The 24,471-nt window shown below is 26.7% G+C and overlaps 2 protein-coding genes across 6 annotated transcripts in view; one reads left to right on the forward strand and one right to left on the reverse strand.

Moving 5' to 3' along the window:
* LOC112599609 (potassium voltage-gated channel protein Shaw) overlaps nucleotides 1-3,388 on the forward strand; it is a 127,608-nt gene extending 124,220 nt beyond the window's left edge. For all 4 annotated transcript variants that reach the window (XM_025346578.1, XM_025346581.1, XM_025346579.1 and 1 more), the window contains one exon: nucleotides 2,472-3,388. In XM_025346578.1, coding sequence (XP_025202363.1) covers nucleotides 2,472-2,587 — 116 coding nt within the window. In that variant the 3' untranslated portion in view covers nucleotides 2,588-3,388. The remainder of the gene's footprint in view (nucleotides 1-2,471) is intronic.
* A 1,566-nt stretch (nucleotides 3,389-4,954) lies between these two features.
* Nucleotides 4,955-23,161, reverse strand: LOC112599568. Of its 2 annotated transcripts, none has more exons than XM_025346507.1 (12): nucleotides 23,051-23,161; nucleotides 22,409-22,705; nucleotides 9,365-9,427; nucleotides 9,157-9,243; nucleotides 8,156-8,316; nucleotides 7,913-8,018; nucleotides 7,017-7,105; nucleotides 6,737-6,887; nucleotides 6,115-6,183; nucleotides 5,895-6,025; nucleotides 5,710-5,794; nucleotides 4,955-5,279 (listed from the first exon to the last, which is right to left on the reverse strand). In XM_025346507.1, the coding sequence occupies exons 2-12, from the start codon at nucleotides 22,530-22,532 to the stop codon at nucleotides 5,164-5,166; spliced, it is 1,182 nt and encodes a 393-aa protein (XP_025202292.1). In that variant the 5' UTR covers nucleotides 22,533-22,705; nucleotides 23,051-23,161; the 3' UTR covers nucleotides 4,955-5,163. The 2 variants fall into 2 exon arrangements, with proteins under 2 accessions (XP_025202292.1, XP_025202291.1); XM_025346506.1 differs by having other exon boundaries at nucleotides 22,409-22,725.
* Nucleotides 23,162-24,471: the final 1,310 nt, after the last annotated feature.

Consider the following 24,471-nt stretch of genomic DNA (forward strand, 5'->3'; position numbering starts at 1 on the left):
AAAAAAAAAATCAGAACTAAAATCAAATTGGTCTCAACACATACCAACTCCACAACAACCATAGTATACATTATTTCGACACAGTTTATGATCTCAGAACATTAAATATTTTAACTCATACATTAGTGTAATACTTGAAGAATATCATAAACATAATCAAATAAAGAAAAATTATATTCAAACATATAAATCGATTTTAAGATCAGAAGCATTTTAATAATTAATGAATAATAATTATACGTAAAATCTATACCAATATTATTACATATTATTAAAACAAACCAATCAAATATTAAAGATCACTTACAATAATTGTGTTCCTGATATTTAAATTTTTAATAGGATTTGATTTTAATATTGTAATTTCAATTATAATGCATAAAATTCCTATTTCATGTTTTTTTATACGTTTTAGATGTAACCTGATGATAATGAATATATTCAAAACTAAAAGTTACTATTTTTTATTTTTTTTATTTTAATACCCATTCGTTCTTCGGGTTAATACTCCAGGTTGTAACTCCATTTTTTTCTTATTAAAAAATAAACTATAATATTCGATAAAATCGAATCTGATGGTCTACCAAACTGGCTTCTTGTATTTATATATAACAATCAAATTATCTTTATAATAGTTTCGCACTGTATAGCCACTAGTCAGATTTACCTCGAATGTAACAGGTAACAATAACAAAACAATAACAGTATTTCAATAATAACAACAAATTAATAATATAATATGTATACATTTTATAACTAGTATTCAAAATGTATAATCATTAGACGTTGGACTCAAACATAATCCGATTGCCTCCGTTACGGTCCATTTAAAATTATCTATGAAATACGCGCGTAAATGAAATCGTAATTTTCGAACAATGTAAAATTAAATTCATACTACTCACAGTCGATTGCATTATATTATTAATAAATTCCATTATAAAATAATTTCATCGTTCAAACGTCTTGTCAGCGCTCGCTGTATATTAAAGGAGAGGTATGTACCTAACCGGGTATATAATATTGTATACGCATACTGTCGACAACCTAATACTGTAGGGTATGTTGTATTATAATAAGTATATAGCATATATAATACCGGGCAAATATTATCATGTTGGTTTAATATTATGTAGACTTTGCGGTCGGATGAAATAAACGCAGGTCACGTGTATACGCATTTACTTTAATAATAAATTGCAGTCAATAATATAATTATATTTTCTTTTTTTTTTAACACCGTAATACCAATGAACATCAATGCAATAACATTAGATACATAACTATAGTTGATGTAGTAATATACAGTATATTATACACTTTTCTTCTACCGTAAACCGTTGTTAAATCATATAACTAGTGTAATGTATTTTTAATAAATTTTGCTATTTTTTATCGTAGTAATAATATTTAAAATTTTTGAAATTATTGTAATTTTTATTTTTATTTTTAAATTTAATCTTTTATTTTTAATATGATATTTTAGATTATTTTCAGGCAAATATTTTACTTTAGTATACAAAATTCAAAATACCTAAAAAATATATTTAAACTTACAATAATAAAAATATTTTTTCAACAACAATTGATTGAAAGACATGTGTTAACATTTATATAAATATTATATATTTCAATATAACCATTTGATAATAATTATTTTTATGTGTTGATTATACAATATAAAACTATAATGGATTGTGTTATGTTATAAAATGGTTTTCAATTTTTTATTACACTATTTTACTTATCCATTAAAATGTACTTATATATTTATTTAATTTTTCTATATTCAAACTCACAAAATTAAGTGAGAATATTTTTTTTTTAGAATTAAAGTAATTCATGATTTTTAACAAGCAACTATTAGCTGTAATAGTTATTTAAGCTGTTTTAACACAGTAATATAATACATGAAATCAAAAGAATAAAAGCATAAAACGAAAAATAATAATTATGTGTTTTCATACACTTTTAAAAATATATTTATATTGTTTATTTATAGAATTTTTAGTACTTCTTAGGTTTAAAGTGCATTTTTGATTATTTTTAAGTGCTTTTTTATTTTAGGCGATATTTTAGCTAGATACTATTTTTATCTCGACGATTATAGTCAGGTAGAACATGGCATGTGTGTTGCTGAAATTCCCAGGTGGTCGACCATCTGAGAACTAATAACGGAACCGCTAGCTTAACACCAGTGCCGTTGGCGAGTAATGCGTTCACTGTGCCATGCTTTGCCCAAAAAAGTGCTTTAATTCATTTTGTGTAGGATTTTTGCTTAATTTTTAAATGCTTTTATTAATTTTATATAGCTACAACATCTGAACTTCAAATCAACCAACCGTATTTATGTCAATAATATGTGCGATTTATAAACGTACACCCAACGAATGTATCTATACAAAGCAACACAGTGTTATTGATCAATATTTTGTTTGTTTTTTGTTTTTTTCATCATCTTCCGAATGCAGTTGGCGTCGCGATGACATTGAACCCGAATGGTGTTGGAGTTAAAGCTGAACCAGTGATGTCCACTGGTGTTGGCGGCGTCAGTGGTCCGAGGAAACAGTCGGCCACAAAGACGTGAATGGCTACGGCGAATTGCCATGGTAGTGGAACGTTTATTCTAAAATATGAGTGGAAATCAAGGATCAAAATCGTTTATTATTAAGTTTCGTTGTTTTTTCGCAAGAAAACAATATACACTCTCGTTACGATGTATTGTATTATATAATATAATTTGTATTCCGAGTATTATTATTATTTATTACTATACAACGGCAGTAGGTATATTTATTTATAATATTATTGTTATAATTATTATTATTAACTTTAGAGAGACTCCAATCCTATAATGATGTACAAATTTGTCTTTAAATACTAAAACTGCACGCACACACAAAAAAACGACCAAAACACGACCAAGTAATGTGTATGCATTAAGTTCCGACCAAAGATCCACAACGTTTGAAGGTTAGGTAACCTAAACTACACGGGCAGCAGTCACTAATTAGTTTAATATTGTATTTGCGCCCCCTCTCATTGTCATCGTTAGAGTAATAATATTATAATACAACTTCTCGTTGCTATTGTATTCGCATCGAGCAACATATGGTGTAAATATATTTTTTTTTACGCAATATTTCATTTTTGTTAAAGGTTTAGTCTTATCGTTAAAATTCATTTATATTATCGAGATTAACAAATCGTCGTTTATCATAAAAACCATGGTCATTTGGCTGTATATAATATTATAATACATACGGATTACGGGGTATTTTTTTTTTTTGACGCGAGACACTCATAAAACGTCGTCACAATATTAATTATACATAAATAGTTATAAGTAGCCATGTCATTTATAGTATTAATATGTTTGAAATTAAAATCATGCAAAAAATTAAATTTTTTATCTTACCTTTACGCTATATACCTACATACATATTATTGTTTATTATATAGTTTCGTTTAGTTTTTATACTTTTTTTTTAAATGTAATAGTTATCTCTTACTAATCATGCACTCGTTTATAAATTAGTATCTAAACTGTATTAACAATAAACTGTTGGTCCATGTATAGCCTATTTATAATTTTATATGTATAAATATTAAAAATGTATTCTCTGACAGAAGAATTATATTCTTCTTCAAGATATGAAATAAAAATAAACAAGAACATAAAAAAAAAATATAGCTTAACAAATACCTAGAAATTAATATAATATAACCTAATTTTCAGTGTCTTGCGTTACAAAAATTCACCTCGTACATGTATTTATATATTGTGATATTAGATAGCTAAATATTCATGGAAAATGTGTTTGATTATAGTTGAAACGGACCTATACATATTGGCCATTATCGGCGATTATGTAACCTTTATACCCAAGTGAATATTACAATATACGTATGTACCTATTAAAAATATTATAATATGTACAATATATAATATTATTATTATGCGTGTTGCTGAATACAAAACAGCTAAACGAACCAATAATAATAAAAATAGATTTTTTTTTTTTTGATTAAAAATACCCTTATATTGTGGGATTTGTACGGTTTTACAGAGAAAAATTTGCTCACTTTTAAAAAATAATAATAAAACATAAAATAAATAATAGACTATATTATATTATATAAAATGTGTTGCACAGAATTATTTTGTTTCTATTCATTATTCAACAACTAAATTACAACACATTATTATTATTATATTATTCGAGAAAAAAAAAACAAAAAAAAAAACATTGACGATTATTTATATATATACATATATTATACTTATATAATTTATTGAATTTTTTTATGTATATAATAATTACTCATGTAGATTATATTTATGCGTAGCAGTATTATCTACGATCATTTTTTGAATGCACCAAAAATAATTAGACAAAATAATAATTTGCTTCGATAAACAATACAAATTCATATTCTCATTTATATATTATATAAATAATGTCGTTCTTAAAATGTTTATGAAAAAATTATATTATATGTATTAAACGTTACACTTAAATATTGTATTTAAAACATTTTATACTCGTTTAGAACTAAATTTATTATTATCATTAAACATAAACATGTTATTATACGATAATTATATCATCTATTTATAATCAAATTATTATGTTTTAAAGTTAAATTCTGTTTCTGTCTATGAATACTTTTTTTTTATTATTTATTTTCTTTATGTTAATTGTATAAGTTATGATTATATTATTATGTTTTGACATTCATTTTACGTTCCCTGGTTGTGATTTTTAAGGTTGTTTTTATGTTATTTCTTTATAAAGTTTTATTACATCATTGTCGTTCAAACTCTGGTTGTGTACTTTTTTTTTAGTATCATTTTTAACAAATTCAAAATAGAAATACACACACACACACATTTACACACGTTTATCCCTAATCCACTATGTTGTATAGTATTCAATAATATTACAGAACGTACAAAAGAGTATAATATTTATTTAATAATACAAAGTAACAATACAATAGTAAGTATCAGTATTAAGCTTGAAGTGTAATCTTTGGTGGAATTGACTTCGGTAAGGCACACACGTTGTCGCCAAATGTGTTCATCATTATCATCTTGTCACACGGTCGGCAACACCTTGTGTTGTTGTACGCGAAGTGCGAAACAAAACAAAAACAAATTTACGACGAACACTGCTGTTGTTCGTATCTGATGCACATTCCCAAGTTGTCTTCGGGATTTTCTTCCCTATTACCTGGTCCAAATTGCACTCGCATCACGAATGGGGTGGTGCTACCTATGAAAAATGTAAAAATAAAGTTAACAATAACGGTCATTTACTATAATTTAGCCATTACAACGAGTAGGTATGTATGATTATACTATAATAAACAGAGTAAATATTTTCTTAACACTATTTGTCAAAATTTCGCACGTAAAATATATTTTATATTTCTAATGAATCAAGTTTATACCTGTAACTATTAAAATTATTATTATGTTTGAGCTTGATAATATAGAACATAAATTACTGTCTGTTGCTTAAAAATAAGCAACACGAAAATTGCTTCAAATAATTTAAGAGTATTTCACACGAGATTCAATGAAGAGAAATTATATGATGATGTCTTACGTTATAAATATCACCTCGTATAATATATTACTCGTACATGCCACAAACATCGTTCTCTATAATTTACTATAATTGAGTAATATTATATACTCACTCTCGATGCGGCACGGCGTTTCCTTGTCTGTGCAGAAATTATTCCCGCAGTGGAGCAGATCGCATATCCCGGGTCCCCCTTGAGGCTGATTAATGTAAAATAAATAATATAAAAAAATACATGTGTTTAAAAACAAATAATCTAATTTAAATATTTAAATTATAACACGTTATAAAGAGACCAACCGTTAAGAATTCTTCGGAATCACAGGGCATCATAACACGATCAGTGCACTCCCGAAACACATCCATGGACACCACTTGACTCCCGCTTGGATCACCGCCACCTTCGTCTCCCGAACCCTCGATCCCTGTGTCTATACGCCAATGATAAAAATAATAAGCATTTTCGATCATCAGAATACAATCATTTAATATATAATATATTAACCCCCGTTCAACTCACCGGAAAATATCGGTGGTCCGATTTTAAACGAATTCTCGTCGCACGGCTCGTAAGCGATCGAACACATACCTGTAACGTCAAAACTAGTTAGATAGTTATACGGTTCATCGATAAAAATATAATAGGTAATTATTATTATTGTGTAATCTTCAGAAGTCAGTGGTATTAGTAGAGAAAGGGGTATGTCGACATCAGAGTAAATAAGTTAAAATTATTAAAACCCAGTTTATAAAAATATAATAGGACTGAAAAAAATTTAATCTAAAAACTTTGAAAGGATAACTCAAGAATAAAAAATAAAAATTATTATTATTTTTTAATCTTAGTGAATCATTAGTTAATTGAGTAAATTAAAAATATATTAAAACTAGGTATTAATTATTATACGAGTATCTTGTTTGTATTAAATATTTTAAGTAGTACAAATTAATAGCTATTGAGGCAATAATAAGCTATATTTTTATATGTAACTTACATAATTTAGCTTAAAAATATTGATCAAAATCATAAAGTTAGATTTATTTGTGTTTATGAACTACTTATATCGTAATCTAAATAAAAATGCTAAGGTTTGCAGTTCAAACGATACCAATACAATGCCACTAATTACATAGGTACCTACCGTGTTCTTGGCGTATGCAAATTACGTAGTCTTGGTCAGCCAAATGTCGACCATTGACCGCAAAGTTCATCGTCTGTACTGTGCCGGCGATTTCGTGAAAATACTGAAGGCAGCCGGCTGGTGCACGCTGAGCGAACTCGATCTGGGTAATCTATATTATAAAAGTAACGTATAGTTCATTCAGTATATACACGTAACGTCACGACAATTAACGTTGTTCGGACGACGATTAATTATAACGACGACGATTTTCTGTAATGAAAGTATATATTACACTCACTTTAATTTCCCACATCCGGTTGTAGTTACCTTTGGTCAGTCTAATGTTGATTGTGATATAGTCTTTCGCATCGTCCATATCGTAGTATACTGTCAAATCACAATAATTAAATGATTGTATTAGTCCGTTTCGGACAATAAAATAATAAAATGTTTAAAATGTTTGTATAAATCTGGATACCACTATGCATAAATAAACAGAAAATTCACAGTAAAAACCTGAAGGAAGAACAGGAGCTACCAAAAATCAATTTTGTGCAAAAAAATGAACGACATTTCAGAATACTCGTATTTATATTATTTACTGTGGCAATTATGAACATAAGTAGTCCTAAATTATTGTCTTAAAATATTTCTATTATTATAATGAGATCCTAGCACTATATGTATTACACATAAAATTAAATTTAGCAGTTTGTACAACTCCTCGCCTATCTACCGTGGCATACTCTCTCCTCTCACATTAACTATTTTCCCTCAAGCTCGCACGCATCGCATACTGGCAGACCGAGAGTATGATATTCACACGTGATTATTACGACTCATAGTTCCGGTATAACGCAAGCGAACTTACGTTCATTATATTATTTACGCCAAAGCATCCTAATGGCTCTAACCAACAAACCATACTGTATGCGTTTCCAAAAAAACCGTTAAAATTTGCTCATGCATACGGGTATATGATTCACGGAATACGCATCACAACGTTTTGACTTAAACCACATCACTTTGTAGTGTAATACGTGATAGATATAATATTATAACGCGAAAAACTACGAAATATGCGCAAATATAATACTTTGAACGCCCGTGAACATGCTATTATAAAGGCGTATAAATGGTAAGCCCAAATTTTTGACACGTTAAGAGTCTTTCACTGTGAACCATATCACTTACCGTGTTGACCACTGTTGAGACCACAAATCCTCAGGTCATTGGACGCTCCACCGGTAACAACGAATGTATCCGTCTCGCACACTCCCGTTTTCCTGTTTGGCTGTGCCTGTAATCGAATAATACTTATTATAAGGACAACAATCGGAATTATCAAATCATCAATTATTATATATTATACTATAGGTGTAATAGTTTCGAACGAAACAGGGTGGGTCTAAAGACCATGGTCGTTAAGCGACTCACTAGATTAAAGTTCACGAAGTCCAAGCGTATCTGGCTTATATCTTTGGATATCTTTTTAACACGCAATGAGCATTCACCCACGTCGTTCAACAAGCCTGGAAAATTTGGATTGACGAAGTACGTAACGTTGTTGGCTACCTCTGCGTTGCAGGACGACGTGACTACGGCAAACCAAGCATGATACATAGTTATGATATCATATATCAAATTCATATTATTAGAACAATCAACATAATATATCACGGTGATGAATGACAGTTCAGTTTCAGAGCATAGCGAATACAATGGGTGTGCTTTTATTTGGGATAATGTGTAAAATATGACAGTTCCTATTTTCTGTATCATTTTATTTATTTTTGATAAACTAGATATGCATTTATATTTTATTTATTAGGTGTTACTTATTTGACGTATTATTTCGTCAAGAATAATCTATATAAATATTTATTTTTTGTTAAAAGAATATCATCAATATTATCATTTGTAGACTCGTATAGGCACTGACTAAAGAACAATCAAGTATAATACATTTAAATGTAATATATATACACGTAAATCTTAAGATAATATTAATAATAATCTTTAAATGTTATAATTTCAATTATATATAAAGATATTTACTGGGCATAACGCATGTAATATTGTGTTAATTCAATATCACGATAAATGATGGTATTCATAACACATTCACCATTATTCGTGATGACACTTTCTTTAAGATAAACCACTATGGAATAAGGGGAAAACACCGTACATAAACTATCCTAATCCATAAAAAACTGACCTTTTATACCGGTGATAGACATAAGAATAACTCGACAAGAACAAAAAATAAAATAGGGCTTTAATTAAAGTTTTAACTACACGCCACAAAAAAAAAAAAAAAAAAAAAAAAAAAAATGACTTTGCGTAACAGCGTAAAAATATGATATTATTATAATAATATTGTGCATAATAATAGGCATATAATTTATTATAAAATATGTGTACATAATACTTACATACGCAACAAACTCCGAAACCCAAAGCGCAAGCTCCGTGAGACTCTCCGTTTTGTATTCTGCACTCATACGTGTTCAAACACAGGCCTATAATTACATAACAATAATTTTAATTTAAGAAAAAAGTCACTCATATAGTCCGTAACAATGTTATAACGCTTATAACAATACGACGATAACGACATTGTGATTATAAAATAAACTTTACCCGTTCTTCGCGAATCGTCGGATAGGCACTCTTCAGTTACTGGCACCGGGAAAAAATTCAACACTGCCAACAACAAATTCCAAAACATGATTAATCACGAGTACTTATCATATAATATATATATATCATATCATATTATATTATGTGCATGAATGCAAAATAAAATCCGAGCGCACGCCCAAAATCTTTGTGTGGGAGAAACAACATGGTGGCAACAGCAGACCAATGTTTCGATCACTATAACATATACTGTATATATTTTATTATAATATTATCATTATTATGATAAACGAACGATTTCTTCACATGGCAATTTGACGATATAATTAGATTACGTGACGTTTGATGTGGATACTTAGTGCCACATACTATTTATATTACGATAACTATAGAGACGCGTTTTTCGGAATTCTGTTTTTGCCATTTTTTTTTCTTTCCTCAAAACGAATACCTTTCTGGATAGAAAAATGTCGTGTGTCATTATAATAATATAATATTAAATACAATAAAACGTTATTATTGTCTGTACGTGTTTTGTACGAAAAAGATGTACCTGTGGTTATTAATTTATAACACTACAAATTATACCACGCGAGTTAGGAGCGGTCATTACTCCGACACACATTCTACGACGATAATCAACTGTCGCGATGTCACCCCCAAAACCACAGCAGTTTCTTAAATTAAACGTTATATATTATAACCTATTATTATTATAAACATATGCTATTTTTATGATGAGTAGTAATAATCTTGTCTAATATACAAAGGACAAAGAATGATTTTGGTAAAACTTCTATTAGTCACGCCTCTTTAAGCATTATTATTATCATTATTCATTTTTTTAATAACATAATACTATACGTATATATTAACACTAAATTATTAATTTTTTTACTATTTTCTAAAATTACCTACCTATCATAGAGTTTTATAAAAGTATATGCGAGAAGGTTAATTGTATGGTTTATCAGACATTGATATAGTGAATAGCTTATATGGTTTTAAGATTTATTGTTAAGTTATTTGTTGAAACGAAATACCACCAATAGGTGGCCTTTTCACTCCACACATCTTCAACGACCATAATATATGAGAAAAAAAAATTACAAAAAAAAAGTTATTTGTTATGTGCTTTATGTGATCATTGACAGTAAAAATGGTAAGATTTTAATTTAGAGAAATATTTTGTGTTTAACTGGGGTGATTAACTAGCTGGTGATAATAAATTGTTAATGTGATAAATTAAAAAAATAAATAAATAATTTGAATCACTTTTAAACCGGTCCTACGAAAATTTTATCTGTATGTATTGATTATTAGATGATAGAATAGATTTTAATTTGAAAATTACCAGGTTAAGGCAAAGGTTAAATTGTTTGCATTATAATGTGGTATTATGGTACATTTAGATCGTATTAACTACATGACTAGTGTTATTTCAATATACTACATATGAGTGTATTAGAATGTTTAGATACGCTTAAAAAACGATATTTTATTTCGTACACTTTCTGCTAACATCGTTGCAAACGATAGATGAAATATTTGTGCCAGGACCGGAATCTAACTATCATAGTTTTAAACGCCACCGCGACCTCTGTAATATATTTCAATAATATATTACGACAAGGACGGAATACGGAAATCATACGGAAGTGTAGATTTTTCCTCTCTGATCATTTCGACGAGAATTTCCAGTGATCGTCTGTGTCACAATACAATACCATACGTGCTTTTTATATTATATATGTATCCCCGGGACGACCACATTATATTATTATGATGAACTACGAACGGTATTAAAACTTCATGTATATACTATATTATATAAATATAATAGCTTGTCAAAACGTGTAATTTGTCGCCTATCGATCAACGCGTATTCACGCGTGTTTACGTTAATGTAATTTACACGAGTTGTTTTTTTTTTTTCTATCATTATTATCTGGTATTACTTCTTCAATATATTATTATAATGCTGTCACCTTCGAAAAAATAAAATCAGTTTTCTGACAACCATGTGGGGTGTGATAATATTCTAGACATCGGAATATGTTAAAATTATCTTTCTGTAATTTTTAGTTTTCTTCTTATTTTTAATGACAATATACTAACATTCATTATGCCTAGTTGTTTTTTTTTTTTTAAATCACTGTTTAATGTATTATAAAAATGTATTATCTCAATACATACCTTATATAAAACGTTTTATTATATTCGACTTCAATGTTTTAACAATTATAAAAAATAAATCCTTATCCACTTTATTTTGTTCACATACTAGAAACGTGAGTTTTATTGTTGTATACCCGTAAAATGAAAATTCCACACATTTATCAAATATAATAAATATATAAATAAGCTATAATAAAATATCATGGTATGAAAAATTTGGTTTGAATTCTAAAGCATGCATTTAATCAGTTCAAAGTGAAACAGAGTAATTTACATAAATGGGCAACTTCCAATTCGTTTTCTTAGAATTATTTATGACTATAATATAATAATTAATCAATACCTAAATAATTTACATAGTTTTGACTTTTAAGATTGAAATCTTTCCTTAAAATTAAGTTGAATACCTCATTTGTTTTTTTTTATTTTTAGTATTATTTCACACCATAAATTTCTAATTACAGGTCTGTCTTCTATTTATTTTCTTGTTATGTGTGTTCGTGTGCATTTTTATACTTATTATTTTTTAGGTACATAAATCTAGTCATAGCTTTCATGAAATAAATTAATTAATGGATGAGTCAGAATTACGAAGCCATTCAAACATATAATGCCTACCATGTGAAAATGCAAAAATAAAATAATATATTATGTGATATAATATCAACAAATTTGTTAGCATGTTTATTACGACTTTGTCTGATCAATAAATTTAATTACATTTTACCATGAAATGTCTCTATAGACTTTACTACGAAAATTTAATATAATAATATATATTTTTATGTAACAAGAAAAATGAATACTTCATTGCTTTTTAAAACATTCTCCCATTGAATATTTATCGTCACTGGTAAGATGAATACTTCGAGGAACGATTTTAAAGCACAAAAAATAATAATAACAACCACCACAATATATATAATTTTTTTAGTAGTTGCGAATGATACCTTAAATATTTTAAACGATAATTTATCGAAAACATTCTAACGCAATAAAAATAATAATCAGAACAATAACCATTTGACATACATTTATGCATATGTAATATTTTGTATAATATGTATATATTTGGATAAGAAAAAAACTCTCAAAAATTCGATTTTTTCAAAAATTAAAACCCGAGAAAAGGACTTACATTTAAAAAATTATACTAACAAGTAATGTATAATAAAAAGGTCGTCGCCATATTAATTATATTAAGTGTCCGTGCTAAATATTTTAGTCGTTGAAAAATTTACCATTTTCCATCCATTCATCATCATTAATTTAAACGAGGCGCGTTTTTAAATGTTTTCATATCGAGTGCGTTAAGCGTTCTTTGCATTTTTATTTTTTTAATTCTATAATTCATGGTAATGCACGCATACTTCGAACCACATAAAAAGTCTAACTATAGATAGCACAATATATTAATTCAAATGTAGGTTAGTCAATAAAATCAATAAACAGAAATTACCAAGCTAAATTATACCGAATGCGAAGTTATAAGTTAATTAATAATTAACACCATATTTAATTCTCAAAGTTTAAAATTAGTAAATATAGAGAGAAAATATTAATTTGACTCGTATTTAAAAATAAACTACCTACTTTAAACAATCACACCTGCAAACCAATCAAATGTAATAGTGAACTTTTAATATTATTTTAATAATAATATTAATAGAGATTAATAATTTTAATAAACTAACAATCGTGTATATCATAATACAACCTTACATGGACGGAGAAAAATTTGCTTTACGAAGTACGACTATTGAACAAGTCTGTGTTTTATGTATGTATCGTGAAAACTTAACAGCCGTCCCACAAGCAAATTTATAAAGCTAATTGCCCATAGACTGACAACGTGATAGATGGTTATTACTTATTATTAATATTTGGCGACGGGCTTTTTGCGTGATAATAACTCAATTTTTCTTTTAGACTCTCCAGAGTATATTACAACATGACGGGTATACCAAACCAGCTCTTACCAACAAAAGATCTTTCTTACAGACAACTTGTTTATATCAGATCGGTACCGTAGCTGGTACGCGTATACACGTATAGTGTGTATACAGCTAAGTGTTGTTGGTAATATTGTTGTGTCCGCAACTATGCTTTTCAATACAAAAGCCGGTTATTGTCCTAATCTCCTTCCTCCCCGTCAAGTTACTATCATAATTTATAGGACAATGTTAATACTTTACAAACTTACTAAATCTGCGTACACTTACGATTAGTATTATTTTATTTTTACATTAAAAATTATAAAGAATTATTTTTTTATATTTGTGGATACATTTTAACTGTATTTCTACTCATTACACCTATAGACAATTTATAATTTAATAATTTAATACAAAATTAAATTCAATACATATTATATAAAATAGTTTTTTCGTGAATTTATGCCATAACATATTAGTAGGTACCTTAAAACAATGGTTTTATTCTTTCATTTACGAAGTTGTAAATAAAATTAATACTAAAAGTTGTATTTATCATTAAATATTCAAATATGTAATGGAAATTTATATTCCCTTAAAATTAAAAATTAATCTAAATATATAGATAATAAATGTACTTTTTAAGCATTTTTGATATAATGTATAGCTTACCTACAACGATAAATCTAAAAAGCCAACAAAAAGAAACATGCTAATGTCTTTAATTTTGAGCTGCGAACGTGATGTATTATCCTCAACATATTGATTAAACATTATATTATACCCTATAAGTACACTACTCGTTTTGAACATAGTAAGCCATCGTCGATCGATCGTTGTAATATTGATAGAAATAATAACAGCCTCCCGCCTTGCTCGTCAGATATATTTCACATCACTTCCAATTTTTTTTCGACCATCGTGCGGGTGAGTATCTAAAACAATTGTATGACTTTCCATTTATTTTTCTATTTATATTTTTATACACATATTTCGACACAATAGAAATAAACATTGGCCATGACAATAATTGCGTTTTAGATACGTAATAATCGATAGTCGTGTCCGCAATAAAAATTACAGTTGTTGATCTTTGAAATGCAATACCTAACTCATTAGTCACTACACAATCGTACATAAAAATTTACATGGTAAATTCGGCAGTAGAAGATATCAGAATAACTTTATTGTTATAAAGAACATATTAAAATTGAAGATACATGTAAATTTAATTTATTTTGGAATATTTTTTTTTTAAATTAAAAAATAACAGCCAATATGATTAAATGTTTTCTCTTTGATTATATAGTACATCAATACATGATTTATTCTGGTCATGTTTGAAATTCTGAACAAATATTTGTTTAGGGTAAATTGTGTCTGTAGGCCTATTATTTCCGGTTAGCTATTAGGAAATGGACTGCATGTTCCCTATCCTTCGCTGTACATCCATATTTTATGTTTAAAGATGTATTAGTTTAATTACACGAGTATATATGTATTTAGTATAATTCTTTACTCAGCAATCTGTTACAAAAAAAATGAACTATAAGTTTAATTGATAACATATATTAAATAGTCATTGAAATGACAGAATGAGGAGATACTTCGTTGGGGGAAAAAAATAAAAATATAATTTATACTTTATTACTTTTAAACGAGTATTATAGTATATACATAGAATATTGTACCTCGTGATTGAGTTAATTATTGCAATAAATGTATTGAATTGAAATTCAATAATACATTTAATATATATCATTGTAAATATCCGAAAAACATAATGATAATTTAATTCTTTCTGATTTTTTGAAAAGCGCTGCCATTATTTTAATTTTAACCTTCCAGAATTCAAACTAGATCCGATTTTATTTTAGAAACCACATCCAGTATTAAGATTCATTCAGAATCTAAAATTATACTAGCTTGAGCATATTGAAAAGTATGTGAATATATTATTTTTGATTAGAATTTTGGTGTATTGAAATACTACAAAAAAATATTTGGCTTCGGAATAGAAAACTAAAAATGTATGTTTTTATTTAAAAAACTAAAACCAGCAAAATTATAACTAAAAAAAAATGTTAATGATATTTTTTCTTTGAAAATTTGATTTTAAAATTAAATTAAATAATCTAAAATTTTTAAGTATTAAATAATGAGTGGGAACATATAAATAGACTAACTTGTATATTATTTTATGATATATATTAGCTTTATTACAATAGAAACGCTACATTATAACCACCCGTCTCTTAAAAAAGTCAAAGGCAATCGCTATGTGTCACAAACTCCTCCGGCACACCACTAAATCTGAACAAATATCGTTATATATTATATATATGAATACACATACTGTTGAAAAATGTATTATGCCACTATAAATATAACGTGCACGTATACACTATATAATATGGTATTATATGACTTGACGTCGGGCTTATCCGTATCTGATCATTTTTTTGTATCTGAAGATATTATGGAGACACCTACTAACGTCAAATTATATATTATTATGTTAATTTTTTTCCATGCAATTATGAATTTTGAAAATTCTATTCATATATGCTTCTCGTTTGCGTTCTAGCAAAATCTATAATAATATAATATTGTGATTGTGTTTTATAATAACCACAAATCCAATAATAATATTGTTATTACTGTAGATTTATAAGGTGTAATACAATATATACATTTATAGTATAAATGCATGAATTAAACACATTTATTTTTTACTCTTTCTGCATTATACAAAGTTCATAGTGCAAACTTAATATAAATAATGACTTATTGAAGATCCTTTTTTTAGTACTCTAAACTTTTTCACTAAGATTTTTAATAATGTAAACATCACTCGTAGAACACTTTTACCCTAATGATTGATCTTTGGTTGACCATTCATAATAATTTAATGATATTATAGTACACTTATTTAAACACAAAACAGTAAACAATCGACGTCATTCGATTATCCTATGATATTTTTTTTATTTACGTTTATTATATTTGAATTTTATTAATTTAATTTTTGAAATATCTGAGGAATGTTATCGTATTACCGTTAAGAGGGACCCTCGCCGTTTCCTTTGCTACCGTAGATCTAATATTACTTAATTAGCATAATATTTCTAATATAAAATAATTGCATATACTTAATTATAATATTTGGTTATTTAGAAATCTATACAAAAAAAGTGATGATATTAATAGGCTTCACAGAGCAATAAAATATTATTAACGTAATTATTACACTTACACTGAGTATGTCTTTGTGTGAAATTATATACTATACATTTTAATACTATAATAATATAATGTATAAACCAACTTTGTTACAGTTAAAAGATAACCGGAATTTCTACATTTATAAAAATGTGTAAACAGTTAAATTAAATAATAAGAAGAATCTATTATAAAATAAACATAGCAAATATACGAGTATATATATATGTGGACTAGTTATGAGAGTAGCGAAATTATTTATATTATTAGGTGCATGGTTAATTATTATTCATACCTACTATAAATACTCGAAATTGGAAATATATTGAACTCTAAAATCTAAATTAGGAACTTTAAAAATTTATTATTCATATTATATAATAATTATTAAGCCTAAATTAGTCTTAAATCATTAATTTTTGTTTACATTATACATAATTTTATAACAATATATACCTAACTATTACGCAGTTTAAATAATTTTCCACTAAATAAAAATAACAATACTCAAACAAAAAATTATATTTAATACATCTAAAAACACACAGTATTGATTATATACGTTTAAAATTTTAGAAAACATAGTATTATCACATTATTTGTTTAGTGAAAAGATACGTAAAAAACTAATCAAATAAATACAATTTTATTAGCGTGTAATTTGGTTACGACTGTGACAGTGAAATATTACTTGTTCATAGATTGATAGAAATAAGATTTTGCAACGTGCCTACGATTGAGCACCCGTCATCTTCACAGAAAAACAATATACATTATATTTTTAAGCCTCATAACAAAAATGTTTAAAGACTACTAATATAATCAACTAAAATTCAAATCAGTTATTTTTTTTTTGTTGGGTGTGATAAGTTAGTAAAATATTCATACTACACCTAAAGGGTTACTTCTAACAGATAATATATTTTTTAAATTTCGTATACAATTTAATGCTTAATGAAAATCGTATACAGATACACGATTAATCGATCTTGATTATGATTTTAATGAATGGTAACATATTTCGCTCAATATATAAAAGTATGTGCATTTGATAAACTTTAATCCGTAATATGTTTTATAGCAATATCACTGTGTTGGAAGTTACAAATATTATTTCATCTATCAGAATGATTTTTTGTTTTGTTGTCTATAAACAAAATATAATTAAATAATATGTTTTATTAATATGATTTTAAATTTTATTGATATTTTATTGTTAATTATTAACATACACAACTACAGCTTAGAAGCAAATGTAATTGAATCAATACGACTTCTAAACTCAGAGACAAACGTGAAATGAGTGAGAGTAGGTAATACATAGTATATCTCACATTACAAATTATTTATATTGAATTTCATAATTTGGTTATTAGAGATAATACTATTAATAACAGTTTTTCATAGACTTCTGCAATTATAGTGCGATCAAATATTGAAATAAAATTTTCTACCACTTGAATGGTTATAAAAGACTTAAGAAAATTTGTAATGTTTAATTAAATCGAGTTAGTCGAGTAATCAATTCTATTATATTAATGGACGTCCCGAATTAAGCAATTTAATAGGTCATTTTTTAACATTGACACAATAGAGGGTTTTTAGACAAAGCATTAAATGAATCATTAAACGCAAATAAAGACAGATAGCGAAAAATGAAAGAAATTCAACTCTGAGGGTATAAAATTATTACTGTATTTGAATTATGATTCGGTAAAACGAAAACGCGCATTACATCGCTTACGTGAAACGGTTAGTATATCTTGTTTGGATATATTATCCCTGCATAGCAAGAAATGATAAATTATTATGAGTGTAATGGCTATGATATTTCAAAACTCATATTTATTATTAAAAATTATAATTTAAACGCTAGACATTTATCATCGGCAGTAAAATCAATGCTCCCAACGAACAGAAACAACGTAACGCTACGTCAGTATACAGTATACAGATATGGTACGTATATTAAAAATATTAAGTGTTTAAGTTATTGTTATTGTCGTTATTGAACAATCTAAATTCAAAAGTATGTTTAACACTATTGAAATAATTCAATAATAGTTCTGTAAATTTCAATAATTAATTTTAATTGAAACATGTTTTGCTGATGAATAACACAGCTAAGCGCCTAGGATAATAATATAATATTGTTAGAAAATAAAATCATTTATAATTATTGTGCAGTAGAAGGAAATAATTAATATAATAATTTTCCATGGATACTATCATATAATATTATATCATAGTTTTATTATTATTTTCAAGTTAAATAAGCTATTATAATTTAAGATTATAAGAAGTCTTATTAAATTCTATAACTTTGTATTTATTTTTCTCTCAAATTACAACTAAACATTGATTATGATGTGCTAACTAATTGTATTTACTTAAATGGTTACATTTTATTATTAATTGTTTTTAATAATTTATTATATCTAATTGTTATTAATTAAAAAAAATAAAATAAAAACGATAGAACCAAGATGATTAATAAAATATGTTGAATAAATATAATTTATTTTATCAAACTATTGTATTAAAATAGTATTAACATATTTCGACTTTGAAACTTTTGTATAATAGGTCAACCGAAATTTCATTATTTTTTTAATAACCTTTTATTTTTATAACGATAATTATTCACTAGAAAAAATGTAATTTAAATATTATACTTAAATTGATATATAAATCTATTACGAAAAAAAAACTTTCGACCATAACAGATTTCATTATTTTTTTTTATTTTTTTTCTTGTATTCTTTATTTAACATTTAAAATTAAATTCAAAAGTAGGCGAAAACGTACATTTTTAAAAATCTAAGCAATTTAAATGATTTTAGTAAAAGTGATTCGATATAAATTTATGATTTATTGTATAGTTTAACCAGGTTAAATTTTATTAAATATATCCTGCTATATCATAGATAAAGGATGAAATTTAGAGATCTTGTTGAAAATATGAAACGTAGAACATATCAAAACGCACTTCGCTACATTGATATTTATCTGTATTAAAATACTTAACGCTGTTTTATTATGTGGCATGTTTATTGTACCTACACGTATATCACTAATATCAAAGAAATTTGTTTTCAATCCATACACCATAAATCAAACTTAAAAATATCAATAAAAGTTTTTTTTTGTAATATGAAATAAAAATATACTTACATATAAAAAAGCAACTGCTATAGCGTTTAATCTTTCATTAACATTTTTCATTGAATTTTATATATTTCTAAAAAAAAAATTTAGATATATATTTTTAAATTTTAAAACAGTGATTTTGTCTACCCTTTTTTTCGTTTAGTTACTCGATTCTGTTAACAGCAGCAGCTATACTTTATAGATGGCATATTTATCTATAGAATACAATTTAATATTATTATCATTAAAGGCCAATTTTTATAGACACGTGAAACAACGATAAGTCGACAATGATTCCTATTTCCAGCACTATCGTTTCACATCCACACAAGGTTGTAATGAATATTATTATTTTTATTATCAGTCAAAAACGGATTTTTGGTGCTACTTAAAATTTTTACATAAATATAGGGTGATTGCTCTAGAGTAACTGTACAATGTGCACTTCGAAAAATATATTCAAAAATAATGTAATAAACTCGTTTTAAATTACCTTATTTTTATACTACAATAAATATAATTTTAAATTTGAACTATTATTATTATTAATATTTTTATTTTTCACTTAAATTAAATACTTTATGAAGTTTTAATCAAAATTAATGTCATAACATTTTTTTTTTTTTTTACCTTAAATATATGCACACAACTATCTTGTATTATTAGATATTAAAACAGTTTAAAATCGAACAAGTTTTTTTTAATACTCTAGGAATTTTCATTAATATTAAGGCCCAAGTTCTTTTTACTCATTAGCACTAAGATATTAAACAGTCCTTTATTTAGGTGATCGATAAATATTCAGTCATTCTATATCTATAAGCGTGTAGTCATGATCACAATGAAATTTGGATTAAATTAATACGGTGCATGCTATTTCCCCTTGCTAACAAATCTTTTACAAAACTAATTGAAATATACCATGCCACTATGCCACTTAAATAATTATGAACATATATAAATTGCATAATTTATCGTGTTATACTTTTTACACCATCGAACAATTTGAATGAAATTTCAACACACTTAAAACAGTTATGATTGTACATCTCGTCTACTTCAAACATTTTTTTTATGAGTTGGTACCAAATAAGTTTTATAAATTTAATGTTTTCTATTTTTCATTTTCAATTTCTTAAACAACGTTCAAAAAAATGTTATGATTTATTTATATCAAAGTCCTAAGAAATCATAAACAATGAATTAAAAATTATTTAGCCTGTAGCACGTTTAAGTGAATATTTAGCACAGTCGAACTCTATACACATATAATATAACAAAAAAATGTTGTGTCAACTAGAATGTACAATTTATTATTTAAGATTTAAGTTTAAAACATTGATGTGGAAACATATACATAATATTATGGTTATAAAGAAATATTATTATGCTTATATTATAATACATTAATCTGTAAGACTGTGCTAAGCGATAAGTTAATAAACTAGTTAATAATTTCGTTCGCCAGAGGGAAAACGTAGCTATTGAACTTGACCAACTGCTATACGAGCGGCCTTGCGCACACCGTTAACTGTAAAACATTACCTATATAGTAGCCGGTTTCGTTTTGATCACTGCCGAATGGACAACGACGACGGTCATGGCTGAGGTCGCTCTCTATTTAATAATAATGATAGTAATAATATGTGGAACACTAGCGGTGGTGACGGCGCATAGATGTGACCTGTTTAACTAGAACCATGTTCCACTTTTTACGTAAAATTCCGGTCAAATTTAATACACGCATTGTAAATAGTAGACATAATAATAAATAAATTTACGAAATACATTACCAACCATCTTTTAAGTCACTACACCGTAAAGCTTTTCGACGCCTTTTAAGTAATGTATTTCATATCCCATATCAACGTTTTTTATAAAAATAACTATTAATTATGTCACTGTACTGCCAATTTACATTATGCATACTCAAAAATAGTTGTCGGTTAAAAGCAGTCAGTGTTCGCGTTTATAAAATATAAAAATAAAAAACAACACCGAATCAAAATATTAACTAGCCAATGAATTAAAAAATCTACATACAAATATTGCACGTTAACCGGAATGTTATGTTCCATATAAAATTGTTTGAATAATGTATGATGTATAAATATCCAAAAAGTTTCTATACAATATGAGTTTATAATTATATGAGTCTTTTATCATTGAGGTGAGTGTAAATCTATACTATTATTATATATTATTTTATATTTTAGTTAAGTACCCTGTTTTTGTTTTTCAAAATATTTTGTTTTAAACTATGGAAATTTTATCGTATAATAATAATTATATCGTGTGTATTCATTAATTACGTATTTTCTATTATGTTATCTTATTCCGTTCAGGAAACCAAACTTCTGACTGTATATATGGTAGAACCAAATGTATAAATTCTAATTATTTTTGAGGATGTCATTCATTATACAAATAACATGTTCTGGAATCGTATGATGTACATATATACTAACTTCCTTTATAATCGTGCTCAAATTGCCCACTTTAAGTATCAAAATCAATAATTCATAATCGCTCAATTTATCCCTACAGGTTGTATACGTACCTCTGCCGACGGCTCTGGATGGACCACCCAATGACGGCCACGGCCAACATAGAGCTCCTCGCGTAGCCAGTAACAGCAAAAACTGTAAGAGCAGCAATTTCGGCGACGACGCTGCCAGGTTCATGGTCGTCTGTGATTAGGAGGACCCAACGATCACCGACCTTTGTGCGGCATTCGAGATATTATATTATGATAAAATATTACTTTCGTGGCACTGGGATATCCACCACTTTTTGGAAGACAGTGAATTATATCAGAGCTTGCGCTAATGGGTAGTTCTAACCAATATGGGTAGTTCTAAATTAAAATGGGCAATTCTAAAAGCCAATTTGGTCATTACCAAAAATCGTGAATTTTCTGTATTATTGGCATATTATGTAATATTGTTTAATTTAATTATAATATGTATTTTATTTAATATTTTTTGTTTGGTTTTATCACCACAAATGTTATCAATCATGAATCCATTCCATAACATTTATTATCATATACATGTAGAAGATTGTATAATTTATATGATAACACGAAGCAATTCGAGCAATACAGTACTGATAATAATGTGACCATTCAATATTTAAACTCCGACCATAATTACCAATAACACAGAACAATATAGTATAATATAGTATATGAATCACATACTTGGTAAAAACTAAAAGTTATAACGGGTAATAAATACCACAGCTGATTTCTATATAGTATAAGATATCTGTGATAAATATTAAATACATAACTGTCACAATGTTTAAATATTGTTAAAAAAAAAAAAATGTTTTAATTTGTTATTATTATTAATTGTAATAATGTAATGAATAAAGTTTTGAATAAAGAATTTACATGTGTAGTCATTTTATAGTAAATAGTGGTTGTTAAACGAATTTAGCGAACGGCAAATTTAGTTAATCTGCATGTACAAAAATATTAAAATGTTGGGCAGTTCTAAAATTTTCTTAGCGCTAGCTCTGAATTATATCGTTTCCCGAATAAGACAACCGTTAAGTTATTGCAATATTGTAGGTGACGCGCGCAGACGACCGGCCCGAGCTACACTGAAACGACACCTCTGCGCCGCTGACTGGTACCGTACAGATATTGTACAGTGGGAAGACCGGTTCCGCGTCGTCGCTTGTAGCCATAGCCGCCGACATTATTAGTATTTTCATAATTTTTTTCCGTTTGCTTTATTTTTGTAATAAATATTTCATATCAGTCACTGGGTCATTATTTTAGAAATACCAAAAAAACAATTAAATATTAGTCACAACTTTATAACCTTTATAACTTAAAAAAACCATTTTACGCACAATAATTATTTATATATTTAGTTAATTAATTAGCTAATTTAATGTCATTTAAATAATATAATTCAATAGAAATACTTATGAACTATGATATTGTTGTAATACTTTCGCTTTGTTGAGCCCATAATATAAAAATAATTTATTAATAACATTTACTTATTTTAATTCAACTTCAATAAAGCTTGAGCGTATAGAATTTGAATAAAAATTATAAAAGGTTAAAGAAAACGAATACTATAAAGATTTCAAATAATCTAACAGTTATATTTTTGATATGTTTGTATTCATTAATGATAAAAATTTAAAACGCATATTTTTGCTCAAATATATTGATGTTATATTTATATTGAAATGTTATTTTCACATCTGTGTTTTATAAAAAACGTATACCAAATTTAGGGAACAAATCTCTCTGACTAAAAAACTGCGGGAAGATTATATATTTTATGAATACCTATTTAATTTAGCAACTTTATATATTTGAGTTCAAATGTTGACGATATTGGTTATTCAAACACCCTATTAAATATTTTAGTATTATTTTCAAAACTTAAGATGTAAAAATAAAAGTCTGGATTTTTAAAAGATTTAAAAAATAAGCGAGAAACTACTAACATTTTTTATGAACGATTGAAGTTTAAATTTTAACGATATTGAACATTTGATTTGTATAACATTAAAAAATCCTCTAACAATACTCGTTATTTTGTTATAAACTAAAAGGGTATAAACTGTAGAAAAATAAAAAATTGTATTGTTTCT

This window comes from Melanaphis sacchari, unplaced genomic scaffold (assembly GCF_002803265.2).
Source record: "Melanaphis sacchari strain LSU unplaced genomic scaffold, SCAv2.0 Contig53_pilon_pilon, whole genome shotgun sequence".
Taxonomy (NCBI): Eukaryota; Metazoa; Arthropoda; class Insecta; order Hemiptera; family Aphididae; genus Melanaphis; species Melanaphis sacchari.